General features: G+C 43.9%; 1 protein-coding gene across 9 annotated transcripts in view; it reads right to left on the reverse strand.

The window, feature by feature from the left end:
• Positions 1-757: 757 nt before the first annotated feature.
• Positions 758-13308, reverse strand: part of gramd4a (GRAM domain containing 4a) — a 42712-nt gene continuing 30161 nt past the window's right edge. For 3 of the 9 annotated variants that reach the window (XM_079184008.1, XM_079184002.1, XM_079184010.1), the window contains 16 exons: positions 13135-13196; positions 11952-12090; positions 11487-11512; positions 11091-11182; positions 10483-10574; positions 9823-9871; positions 9631-9705; positions 9498-9541; positions 9284-9393; positions 8329-8483; positions 7860-7877; positions 6832-6976; positions 6569-6662; positions 5903-5993; positions 5724-5792; positions 758-5175 (listed from right to left, as the gene is read on the reverse strand). In XM_079184008.1, the coding sequence (XP_079040134.1) occupies positions 5065-5175; positions 5724-5792; positions 5903-5993; positions 6569-6662; positions 6832-6976; positions 7860-7877; positions 8329-8483; positions 9284-9393; positions 9498-9541; positions 9631-9705; positions 9823-9871; positions 10483-10574; positions 11091-11182; positions 11487-11512; positions 11952-12090; positions 13135-13196 (1372 nt within the window). In that variant the 3' untranslated portion in view covers positions 758-5064. The remainder of the gene's footprint in view (positions 5176-5723; positions 5793-5902; positions 5994-6568; positions 6663-6831; positions 6977-7859; positions 7878-8328; positions 8484-9283; positions 9394-9497; positions 9542-9630; positions 9706-9822; positions 9872-10482; positions 10575-11090; positions 11183-11486; positions 11513-11951; positions 12091-13134; positions 13197-13308) is intronic. The other 6 variants (XM_079184005.1, XM_079184004.1, XM_079184003.1 and 3 more) reach the window with 6 other exon arrangements.

Raw genomic sequence — 13308 nt, forward strand, 5'->3', positions numbered from 1 at the left:
CACACACACACACACACACACACACACACACACACACACACACACACACACACACACACACACTTGCGCATAAACATTCACAACCTTCCCCGAGGCCTCCAGCTGTTTGCTGTATAATGAAGACGGTTGGAAGTGGAGAAGGGAAAGGCTCTGTGCTGTGTGGCTACGTGGAGCCCCGCGGAAGTATTTGATCCAACGGTGGTGCGACTGCGTTTTTATACGTTTTTAGGATCACATATAAGTCAAGCTCATGCTGAGCTGTCACACGATCGACCCTTACTATTTGAAAAAGAGTTTGCAATGGTTTGTTTTGCACTTTTTGAGTTTCTGAATTTGCTTTAATGAGGTGCTGCCTGAACTCACAAGAGCAAAACAGAATGCAAACATGTCTTCATCCACCTCCTTATTGATTCTTTGGGCGTCCAATGGATTTAGACGGGTAACATGCCAAACACTTTCTTATTCCCACACTGGGAACAACGTTGTGAAATATGCTGGAGCACCTACCCCTGACCTTTGACCTCCCTGTGGAATGGGGAAAGTAAAAGAAAGAATATTCTCCCAGCATACCGATCTGCACACAAGGTCTCGTAGTGACCTCATGTGGCCGTCCAGACACACTGCAGTTAGAGCCAAAACAAAATCCCCCTTTAAATCATGTTTGTCCCACCGAACAAAAGAAGACACACACAAGAGCAAAAATACCTTAAATTCATTTACTTAAATTAAAAAAATGTACATCACATTATCCTTTACAATAGACATGTCTTTTAAAAACTCTGTGGTTTTTGTTTTCTTCACTGTACATTTCAATCATTTGTATACAAATTCCTCTTTGACAAAAATAATAAGAGAAATAAATGAGGAAGTCGATTGTCACAGATGACAAATTAATTAGTCGTAATGACAGCAGTAACACTTAAATGCGCAATTCACTGACCGTACCAAGTGTAATGATGCCGACTGCTTCAGATTCTTAACATTTATTGAGTTTATACCTTTTAAATTCTCTTCAGGTCATAACGTCGGGCTGTTTGCAGCCTGGAGACTAGTTCACTTAGTCTCTGGTACAGATCGCTGTGCGCTTAAATGCTTTTTGGAAAAGCCTTCATTAACAGTAACACAGTTAAGAGGAACTACATTATTTAATACAACAGAGAGGACACCAGCTTGGACGCGGGGGGGGGGGGGGGGGGGGGGGGGGGATAACACCATTGTTTTTTGACAACAGTTGGACACTAAGTGTGGTGTGTTGTTTGCCAGAAGCGAGGTGCACAGTATGGCAGTCATTATGTGCAGCTCATAACATTAAAGGAATATGGAGACATTTTTGGGAAATGCGTTTGTTAGCTTCCTCGTATAGTGTGAAGTTCACAGAGACATGATCTTAACAATCTAATATTACTCTTTATTCATGTCTGTTTTGTGTGGCCTTTAACAAATAGACCTTTTTATGTTACAACCGTGTGTAGGAATGTGCGTTTCTTGTGATTACAGCTTAAAAGTTAGTTATGTATGAATATTTTCTGTGCTCCTAAAGTAATCGTTTAAATGTATAATCAGGAGGGTTTCAACTTCTCACAGCAAGTGCTGCAGCGAGACCGTTGATGTGTTTGAGTGCATTTAAACGATGATGCAATCCCTTGATTAGCTTAGCTTAAAAAAGTGGACGAACTACAGATTGACTACAAATTCTTTAATTGAACCACAAAAGTAGACTCGAAATCAAAGTTATTTAATTTACAACTCTGTGGTAAATATGTAGCTACAGCTAGCAGCATGAAGACTGGAAACAGCTAGCTCGGCTCTGTCCAGAGGCTAAGCTAAGCTAAGCTAACGGGCTGCTGGCATTAGCTTCCTATTAAGCATACAGACAAGGAGAGTGGCATCAATCTTCTCATCCAGTTTCCCAAAATGTCGCACTATTCCTTTGACATTTCCCGGACGCTTTTCTCCAAATGTGCAAAATTTTTATTTTCATTTAAAAAAAAAATAAACTTTGAAACACACTCTTTTTCCTGCCGTTCTCTCACAAAAGTCAAACACACAGATGTTGTCATTACAGTCCAGCACGACCATCTCTGCCCTCAGCACTGAGGCGTTGGACATGACCATTTACATGCTGCAACGTTTCCTATTGGTCACAGGTGAGCAGAAATAGTCATGTGACAGTGGTGCAGAGCCAATGAGAGCGGAGACAGTAATTCAAGAACAGCAGTCCAGTCTTCATAACTCCGGAGTCAAAAGGAATTCAAACTGGGTTTAAGAGAAACAATTTTTACAACCTTCTGTAAACATGAGCGTATAGGCAGAATATGGCAGACAGAAAATGAAAGATTTTGGCAAAAAGAAAATATATATATTTGAGACATTTAGAACGTGATACATTCTGTGCTCCATCCGAGTGCAGCCTTGTTGGGGTCTCCAAGACCCCCCCCCCACAGGGAACTGGTTTTCAGACGAAACAGATTAGAAAAGGCTTCAGGTAAAAGCTTTAAGGACGACAAGGAGCCGTCAAATCACACAGTGAGACAGCGTTAATTACTGAAGTCACCTGCTCTAATATCACACAGGTTTTCCCCCGTTCATGGATCCAATTTATTCCTAAACAAAAATAGAAAATCCATGTCTGGGAAGGCAGCCGATTAATGACAAGCCAAATCATACAAATGGATGTCAAAGAAAGATTATATTAGTTTGAACTACAAGTAACAACAGTGGTTCTTTGAACTGGTCCGTTGCCTCTCTGGCAACTTCATATCCAGCTCAGTCGATTCTAACTGGTCATGATGAGAGGACAACTTGTTTAGACTTCCAGGGAAACCTTGACATCTGAAGTCTGGAGTGCAGAAAACAATCTAGATTTTTTTAGAGGAACAATGACACCAGTGCGATTCTAGGATAGTTAAATATAAAGACGTGTCCAGTGAGTAAAAATGACCCGGAATAAAAGTAAATATAAATGTCAAGGTCTCCCTTTCAACAGTGTTTCGTAAGATGTACACACTAGAAACTAAAGCTTGTGCTGCTGGGCGTTCGGGTACACAGGAGTTGGGAGTGTGGAACAGCTACCGCTCTCTCGTACTAAGATCTGAAGAGACATGACCTCCAGTCCCTCATCCCGTCTCCATCCCTCTCCCCGAAAAACAACACGGCGACGTGTCTGATGTCGTTTTGGCATCATATATTTCTACATATCGCGCCATTCTGCACGAGTAAAGACCGGCTTTATTCTCGCCAACGGCGTCTTTAAAATAAAGTGACATTGAAATATTCTGTTCAGTCTAGACTGGTATCCATATAGTTCATATAGTACTGTTTACAAGCGCTCACGTAACAAGCGGAAGAGCACCCGGATGACAAACCTCTACTCACTGTGGCATTACAGAGAAGTAGAAAAAATAAGCCAAAAAAAAAAAAAAAGAAGTAATTCGGCAAGCCTTCAGAGCTCATAGTCCTGGTTTTCCAGTTTAAACAAATAGCTCTAGAATTTATATCACTGCTCATGAGTCGGATCAGCCAATCAGAAAGAGGCATGTTTAACAGATATTTCTGTGGTCGGGGTGTTTGTACCTTCTTCTGTCATGGCCAGGTTGAAGAAAGACATCAATGCGTTATTAATACGAGGGGCTCTGAGCCCAGAGAGAAACACCACGGGGACAGAAGTGGGAGCTTTGAGACTATTTGCTCAACACTGACCACGGATTCCAGCTCAAGTAGTGAATATTTTTTTTAAAGTATTCACCGCAACTTAAATGTCAGGAATTCCAGTTACCGCTCTACTAAAGTGCAGGGAGAATACCATTGGTGGAGGAATAGAAAACCTCTCTCTCTCTCTCTATATATATATATATATATATATATGTGTATATCTGTACAGATTGTGCCTTGGAAAGAGAAGCGTGGACATGGGGAGGCCGTGTTCTCCGCTGGGTCGTAGCTCTAAATGGCAGTCAGTGTTTGAACCGTCTTAACAGCGGTTGTGCTCTCGTCTTGGACGCTATCAGCAGCTCCCGGACCACCAGTTACTTGTCCCAAAGGCCGTTTGTTAAAAAGAGACATTTTTTCAAAAAAGAAAGGCATTTTTGAAAAGAAAAAACAACGAAAAAAAATAACCACACTTTTCACATACGCTCACTTACAAACACCGAAGCTGAACTCAGCGTACACTTTCTGTTGGGTCGACAAAGAAGACTAAAAACATACCGTTGCTGCTGAAATGCGTCTAGCAAGAAATAAATCGGACAGCAGCAATGTAAACTAACAGAAAGGCTCTGTGTCAGTCAAATGGTGAGCTGACGTTTTCACAGCTAATACATATTTATTTAAAAAAAAGAAAACTAACCACTCACACATGTACACTCATAAAACGTTGTCGGGCTACGACACGAGGCACCGATCAGCCAGTTAAATGTCGAAATGTTTTTGCAGTGATTTATAACTTCACATACTAGTTTGTCTGGCAGTTAAAAGAACCTCCTGTTTATCTCCTACTTGTTTTATGATATTCATTTGACAGCCAAGTCGAGCACTTCTCGACATCATCCGGCCACAGTAGAAATCCCTCCGCCGACTCGCCGACGCAGAGAAAAGTAGAGCCACATGACGCACTTTTAAGACCATCACTTCTGCCCACACACACACACTCACACATGCAAACACAGAAACAAGTAAGTCAGGAAACCAGCTAGCCAGTCAGGTGGGAGAGGAGAACCAGCCCCCCCTCGCCAGCCTTCTGCTGATTTGATAAAAACCACACCGATCGTCCCTCCTCCTCCTCCTCCTCCTCAGGAACAGTTAGCGGATTTTGTGAATTATCCAACACCCATAAAAACAGTGTGGGATGTCACTAAACCCCAACTACATGCAGCCGACACACCCAGATGTCCCCTCCGACGAGGAAGCTGACGCCCATCACAAGAGGAGGATGAGGCTCACACGGAGCAGAGGAGTGTGGTGGGTTTTCTTCTTCTAAGTATCTTCCAGTCCAGTTGAATCTGAGGAGGCTCTCTGCCCCGGACTTTAGCCCCAGTATGGAGGTCTGTCGCCCGGGATACAGGCCGTCTAGAGCTCGGCGCTGGCCGGTGGTTTGGTGGTGGTCATGATCTTCATGTACTGGGTGAAGATGGCCTCGAAAGCCTCGTCTCTGTGGATCATGGCGCCAAACACCAAAGGCTGGAGGGAACAGAAACGCTTGGGAATTAATATCTACGTTGCAAGACGTTATGGAATACAGCAAGAGTCCAAATCACAAAGCAAAAAGGGCTTCGACAGTGAAGAATATCGTCTGGATGAATGAGTAATAAATGAATTATGACACAAAGAAGGGATTCATCTAAACGCCAAATACACTTGGTATGCATTGTGCTGCAGAGAGGTCTACTGCCAGCCAGCATACGGTCTCATAATACCACCTGTTCCTCGAGTGGCAGTAGATAGTCAGTCTGCCCTCGGGCCGACGCCACAGGCAAGGATTTTAAGATGTGTTCTTTTGAGCGGCTCGCATAGTTGGTTGAATTTTTTGCGTATTCTTCCAGCTGTCAGTTAGTAGTTCTCTTTATTTACATGGCTGATGATTGTACATTTAGATTGTATTGAGCCAGCAGGAGAGGTGAAATGAGGTATGTGCTGACAATGATGTCTTGAAGGGAACATGCAGGTTTGGGAAAACCCAAAACCACCATGTGAATGTAAACAGGAACAAATGTCTCTCCATACTGTACCTTCTGAGTGGAAGGAGTGGCTATAGAGATGCCCATCCCACTTCCTGGTAGGACTGACAGCACTTTGTACTAGTGAGGAAAAACAAAAGAGGGTTATTATTACTATTTTTAATAGCGCATAATTATACAAGGGAAAATAAAATCCCAATTCCTACATCATGTACAGTATTTATATCTACCTTTTGTATATCAGTGATGTCCACCAGCTTGATAACTTTATTCTTCTTGGACGAGCTGGATCTGGAGCTGGAGCTCTCAAAGCAGAGATAACTGAAAGAGAGAGAGAGAAAGAAGCCCGCTTAAAGGGGTCGGGAGGAAAAGCCAGACGGACGACAAACTGAATGGACTTCCTGAATGGAGTTCCATATCCGAAGAGGTGGAGACGTTTAAAGTTCAGAGGTATTCTCAGGAGGAGGGCTGTCCTACTTGATCCCCGCGGACCGACTGACGCAGAGAGGGAGATTTGTTGTGGCTCTGTTACGAACCCTCTACATTACTTAGTACCACAAACACACTGGACTAAGCGGTTACCTGCGCCTCCTCTCTGCTTCACCTTAAGGAGTAACCATTTTTAAGGGTTTATTCTACTTTTCCCCACTTTATCAAATACAAAAGTTCAAATTGACTTCTGCTAAACATGATATTTTAGTCTGTATTTCAGTATTTGTGGTCATGTTCTCAGTCTTAAACATGACATGATAAACTACTTCAGAACACTTTAAGCCCCGAGGCTACAGAAAATTGCAATTTTTTTAATTAAAGACTATCCATGAAACAATTGACATTTTCTTCAATCTCCGCCTCATGCAGTCAAGACATTTAATGATAAAAATATGAGCACTTACTTCTCTGTGACGTAGAGCACTCCGTTCCTGATGTAGTCTGTGGGCATCTTCCTGTCTCGGTTTATCAGGCAACACCTCCAGCCGTTCTCACACACTGAAAACACACAGGGCAGAGAACAGTGAGCCGGCTGGTTTGCAATCATCATGAGAAAAGAATATGGTAAAGATGTTCGCTTATTCTTCAGACTTGTGGAGATTTGTTAAGCTCAAATGAATACAGGCACATGATGGGGTTTATCTCATGCTGCAGTAAGTCCCCTCACCCGCCAGAGGGCGCTCTGACTCCAGCAGGTTGAAGATCTCATGGAACGCTCCCTTCTTGGTGCTGTGGGAGCGCCCGGGCTCCTCCTCCCTGCTCACCCCACAGGGGATGGTGGCGAGGCTGCTCCTAGAAACCACCGGCTGAACCTGGAGAGAGATGGAGGTGATGGAGGAGGAGGAGGAGGAAACAGACAGGATGGCGAACCGACGGAAGCAAAAAGAGAAAAAAAAACGTCATGAAGGAGACGAAAAGGGGCACGTGGGAGGGGGAGGAAGACGGATAGGAGGGGGATGAATGAAAGTGATAATGAGGTGAGGGAAAGGAGAAAGGACAGGGATAAATATTTAAAATCCACTCTCTCCACACAATACATGTTCCCAGAGCTACGGGAGCTATGTTCACAGCTCAACTTTCAGTACTGCATTATGTGCTTTCTATGCATGTGCACAGGCTCAGGTGTGGCGTGCAAAGCAGAGAGTGAGGCCACCATTCACTCAGCGCACACAGCAATATAATCAGACTAAATGTGTACGTGTTTAGTTCAGAGGGATCCTTTTAACCGAGTGTTTCAGTTACAGGAAGTGTTGATCAACTGACAACTAAAAAAAAAAAAAAACTAACAACAATGCATTTCAGGATCAATCACCACGTGTAATGGAGAAAGGGAAGGATTTACTGCGCTAATATGAAAGGGGGCTACTCTATGTGCATTTAAACTATTCAGTAAACACACTGCTACTACTCCTCACAGCATCTATGTCAATGGATCAAAAATTTTATTTAATAACTTGCAAATGGATGACATAATTCAATGTAATGTTAAAAAAATATATAACGATTAAAAAAAAAAAAATATGACAACAGACTATGAGTTATCGTGACTTTTTGATCCATTCCGTCCACAAACACTGTGTGTGTGTCACACATCTTGGCCACACACACACACAAACACAGACACGCTTATAGGTGGGCTTGCGTCACACCCGTGCGCAGCAGAGGAGCCAAAGGGAGACACACCAGAGTCCCTACCTTCTCAGTGCCAGAGAGCTGAGAGAGAAACGACAGAGCACACCTGTGACTGATGCCACAGCAGAAGGCGCCAACACATGCTCACACACTCCATCCTACGTATGAGAGAGACGCATGCACGCCAGGGGCTGAGTGGAAATGTGTTATTGACAGGAGTGATGGTATTTGGATACTTCATTGATGTCTTTTGTTCTCTTTGCCAACTCTTTCTTTGGCCACTTTTAACACGTCGCGATTAGCTTCCATGCTACATTAGCTCGTCGGCTACTTATATGGCAATAACCTGAATACACACATTCTGATCATATTTTGTCTGAGACAGGATTCAGACCAAGCTGTGTTGGATGGAATGGATTGTGTGTGCGTTTCTGTACAAGTAACTTAAGTTTCCGAAAAACGAGAACCCGCGAGAGGAGGCAATGTAGGAGCTGACACAGATGTGGATGCGGACGCGTTTCTGCCCCCTTACCCGCCGCGACATAGTGGCGTTGGTCCTCTCTTTGAGCTGAGGGTCCGTGGGAAGGCTGTTCCACACGATGAAGGGTGTGTCGTACTTGTCCCGCAGCTTGGGACAGCTCTTGAACAGGAAGTCTATGATGAAGAACTTGATGCCGGCGTACAGGCCTGGAGAGGAGGGAGAAAAGAGGATGAAATATAGGAAGAGGCTATCATGAAAAATTGGCACTCCCTTCTTAGCTGGTCCCGCAAATAACCTTTTTTTAAGGCCCTCCATTTTTCAGTTCAAAGCCTTTTGTCATTTATCTCAGTGCCTCTCATGGTGCAGACAGAGTTCAGCATCCTTCACCATCATTCAATTCTTTCACAACATTTTCTTTTAGTATCCTCCACACTGAAATATTTTGAAATGTGGAGGATATTTCAATATCTTTAAAGCTTTTGTTGATTAAATTCCTGCAGACCGACTCTGTGGCAGAGACGGGAAAGATACCGCTAACTGTACGTCAAGACGGTTGTATGATTCGCTCTCTGAGCAACAAGCATGTCTGTAAAAACCTTTCGTCACAATCCATCTAAAAGATGTTGAGATAAGTTCACTCTCAAATGTGTTAAGTGACTACCAGCCAAATTTAGTCACGGAACATTATTGTTCTACACCCTAAATACATGCATTTCACATGAAAAGTGACAACTGTACTCGGCGGGATGAATAAACAGTACCATTGTTTCAACAATTATTTTGACTCTAAGCATCCTCTAATGATATATGAGCCCAGAGCACTTTGGAAACACTTTTGTTTACGAGAAATAGGAACTAATATTGTCAGACAGACATGCCAATAGCCTGCAGCTGCAGAGAGACGGAGAACAGTTATAAAGTGCTGCATGAACGCATTTGTTTGTGTGCCTTCGTCCAAGAGCCAATGCAGTATGTACAGTATGTGAGGGGGGGTTAAGGAGCTCACCCATCATGAATCCCATTAGCTTGTATGGCAGGACGCAGGAGGTGATGAAAGCCACCCACAGGCAGATGTAAAGTTTCCGGGTGCTCTCCGGCTGCACCCACATGAACAAGCTGACACACACAGACAAGAAAGAAGAGACAAAAGTTTATTGAAGTATAACCATTTGACTTTTACCTCAGCATTTAGGAAAATACATCATCCTTTTTAAACTTACTTCTTTATCTTCTCCAAAACATCGGCCATTTTTCCAAACAGGTTCTGCAAGGAGAGTTTAAGCACTGAATTAACCGGTGCCGTTCACCGACTACGTCAACTGATTTGAGAAGTAACCAGAGTTGTGTTTGTACCTGTGCTTTTTGTGCAACGTCAAGTACGAGCTGGAACTTCTCAGATACAGTCAAGTCTTCCTTCGGAGGCTCCTGCTTAGAAGAAAGAGGACAGTTACAACACGACTACGCATTCACCTCCACTGAAGCGCATGTTCTCCTCCCGACACTCAAACAGGAAGCAGTTAAACAGGAAGTGAGAAGTCGACTTACCATGGGTTCAGAGACCTCAGGCACAATGCTCCACTGGATCCTCCAACCTCTGGATGATAATGGAAGAAGACGTGAATAATGTGCAATTTTATTAAGCGTTTCGTTTTTATAAATGTGGGCCATTGAACTACTCTTAAACCTCTACATCTTTATAAACTGCATCACTTTTAAGGCGACCAGGTGTCCCAGTTTGGAAGTCCGGGCAGATGTCTGACTACTACTAATGTGCCCTCATTTCCTAGTGATCACCAAAATGCCCCACTTAAAATGAATTTGTTGATGTTTATAGAACTTAAATTTACTTTGGGCTGCACAAACAGGAGTTAACCTCGTTTGCTACGATGTATTCGTCTCCTCTAACAAGAATAATAATCATCATATATTCAGACATGTTTAAAAAATCTGCCCATTATCATCACGATGCAGTAGCTGCAGGAGATTCGGGCTCACACGGGGTCAGCAGTGTGCATCTGTTCACCAATAGCACAGCTGTGGCCTCAGTAGGTACGTTTGACAGGGTTGTATTTCACAAAGCTCACAGTAAACCTTCTCAAAGCTGAAAACATCTTCAAGCTAGCCATGACAGCAGTAATGGGGACCATATATAGTAACAAACTGACTGGTATATCTGCCTTACTGCCAGAGAGAAAATGGTTTTACCTGGCGATGAGGTAATTTAAGGACAAGCGCAGGATAGCCAGGAAGAGTAACATGGGAATGGCCCAGCCATGCCAAGCAGCATTCATGTAGATCTGCAGGGGAGAAAGGTCAGAATATGGCCACCAACAATTACTACGCCTTATAGGACCTCTGGGTGTGGCTTTAGAGAAAAGATGAACATAAAGATTCCCTTTAAAGATGATTTAAGACACCGCCATGAAGCATTTCATTGCGGCCAATATAATGCTGGAGGGCGACGCGATTAAAGCCACCCGTCAACACTAGAGACGGGATCGTCGAGACACTGAGGTGGCCCCGGCATGTATGGCCACTATCTTTGGGTGGAAAATGATTCGGCGTAACGCCGACTGTGGACATTAATGAAGATCTGATTAGACCTCTGGGCTCCTTGGCAGAACCACTATAATCTATCCTTGTGGCGCAGCAATTACTTAACCATTCATTTCAATGCGCTGTCATGTACGACCAAATGGGGTCATCAGTCAATATATAGATCTCACATTGTTTTTGTCTGTTAATAACGCTTGCTCAACACAGTACAAAGAGTAAGGTGGTGGCAGTTATGAATAAGAGAGGCGCACACTCACAATGAAGGCAATAGCTGAGGTGTAGACAGAGTGCCAATTAGATAAGGCGGAGAGGTTCCTTAAGAAGTTGGTGACAGGTCTGGCTCCTCGCTCTAAAATAAATAAGAGGAGAGGGATGTATTCAGTGTGGTTGAGGACAAATACAAAGTGCCTATCAATACTCATGTCAAGGCACTGGAAAGTATCTTTAAAGTGTACAGAGAGAAATTGTATTTTCTAGATGAGGGACATTTCTTACTTTAAAAACAGTTGTTGAGAGTGTGTAATGGACAATTAAAAGCCAGTTACTTGAACTTGCGTGGCTACTTCAGAGTGAACAAAGTATTCATAAATCAGTATTCTTACTGCGCTTCTATCACGGTTTTGCATTTGTTCGTGTGCATTTCGAGTACTCACTGAGTCGCCTCATGTTTTCTGTTAACCTGGAAGGAAAACACAAACAGTGGAGGTCAGAACACGCAGACGCTCCAAACATATACGTACACAAAAGAAGAAAAGAAGCTGCTTTGTGTGCTACACATAGAGAGAACACGTTGGCCTTCCTCAGCATGACTCACCTGCCTTTATAAAGCAGGAGAGAAAGACGAGTGAATTTGAAAAGTGCTTCCAACTTCCTTCGTCCTCTAAAGCCTGATTTGAAAACATCTCATCTAGCAACCAACACAATGCAAGTGAACAGTTCACAGAGCAGTGCGTTGGCAGCACATATCAAAAAGGTACATACACCAGTGTCTGATACAATACAAAATCCTGATTAATGTGACCCAATCTAAGACTGCACAGCTTCAGGACTCCCCAGCATCTCTTTGAACCAATGCAGAATCAATACCCGAGGACAGACACTTCATGTTCTCGGCCCACCTTTTAGCACTTAGCGGTTCCTCGGCCTCCACGGTGCTTTCCTCCGGCTGGAAGCGGAAGTCCTCGATGTAAACGCCGAAGCGCTCGTACACCCACTTCTGAAGGCGCGAGCTCCAGACCTCCTTCTGCTGTTTATCTGCTGGAGACAGCACCTCGGATCAGGTTTGGTAAGTTCGCCAAAATTGTAGCAATTTCCTACAACCTGAGTTGCTGCACCGAAAAAGGCACACATTGTTGCACTCCATTTCCCTTTTTAACCGCTCTGGTGTGACTGATAAGTGTACACTAATCGACTGTGGGTGAATGTGAAGCTGCGTCACTGAGAGAATAAATACACACGGTTTTAAAAAAAAGGGTGTCTAAATGAAAGCAGTTACCACAGTCCCATCAGCCCAAATGACTCTGTTCATCCTCTCTTCTTCCCTAACAGATTACACTCACTCTCGCTCTGTCCTTTCGTCCACACACACATACACACACTCTTAATCCATCCTGACAACACACCGACACTCACACACACCTCCGACACTAGTTAGAGCACAGGCCTGTCTGCCCTAGATGATGTGAACTACAATCATAACCCATTTTCCAAAATTAGCCTCTCTCTCTCTCTCTCTCTCTCTCTCTCTCACTGTGTCGTTGGAACTCAAACTACGAATGTTATCATCACAGCTGTTAGACAAAACACACGCCCTAACGCACACGTTTCAGAAACACCATCTGACTACTGCTGCATTAATGAGCTCCCCTCTCCCCTCGCTGACGTATTTTAGAAAACACATGCCGCAAAACATCCGTATGGCACAGACGTCGCAGATCTGCAGTAATGACATCAATTAACGTCCCCAGTAGAATTGGTTTTTATTAATGCAATTTGTTGTCGCTTGCTTGCTCTTGATACCGCTAACTGCACACCAGGAAGCACAGAGTAAGTGTGTGTTTCTGTTTGCTGAGTACACACACACACACACCACATATGTCCTGCAATAACCTGAGCACTTCCGACAGCGCTCTACCGCACACATCCTACATCCCCGCCTCCCCTGCTCGTACACGCAGCCCTCTTGATTTACTCCTACGCGCTTGGAAGACGTCAACATCTTCCTTCCCAAATCATTTCCTGGACTCCCACTCACCCCATCCTCTCTCTCTCACGCTCCCTTCTCTTCCTCCAGGGACTTACCTGTCCCATTGTTTGAGGGCGACTGCTGTTTCCGGGGAGGCTGTGGTGGAGAGTCCTCCAGCCTGGTGGAGAGAGAGAGAGAACGGGACAGAGTTGTCAAGTGCATGTCTCAGGAAGTTTATGTTTTAACATGTGGTGAGTTGTTGCATTGAATACATCTGCTGTGGGAGGAGT

Source organism: Pholis gunnellus, assembly GCF_910591455.1.
Source record: "Pholis gunnellus genome assembly, chromosome: 22".
Taxonomy (NCBI): domain Eukaryota; kingdom Metazoa; phylum Chordata; class Actinopteri; order Perciformes; family Pholidae; genus Pholis; species Pholis gunnellus.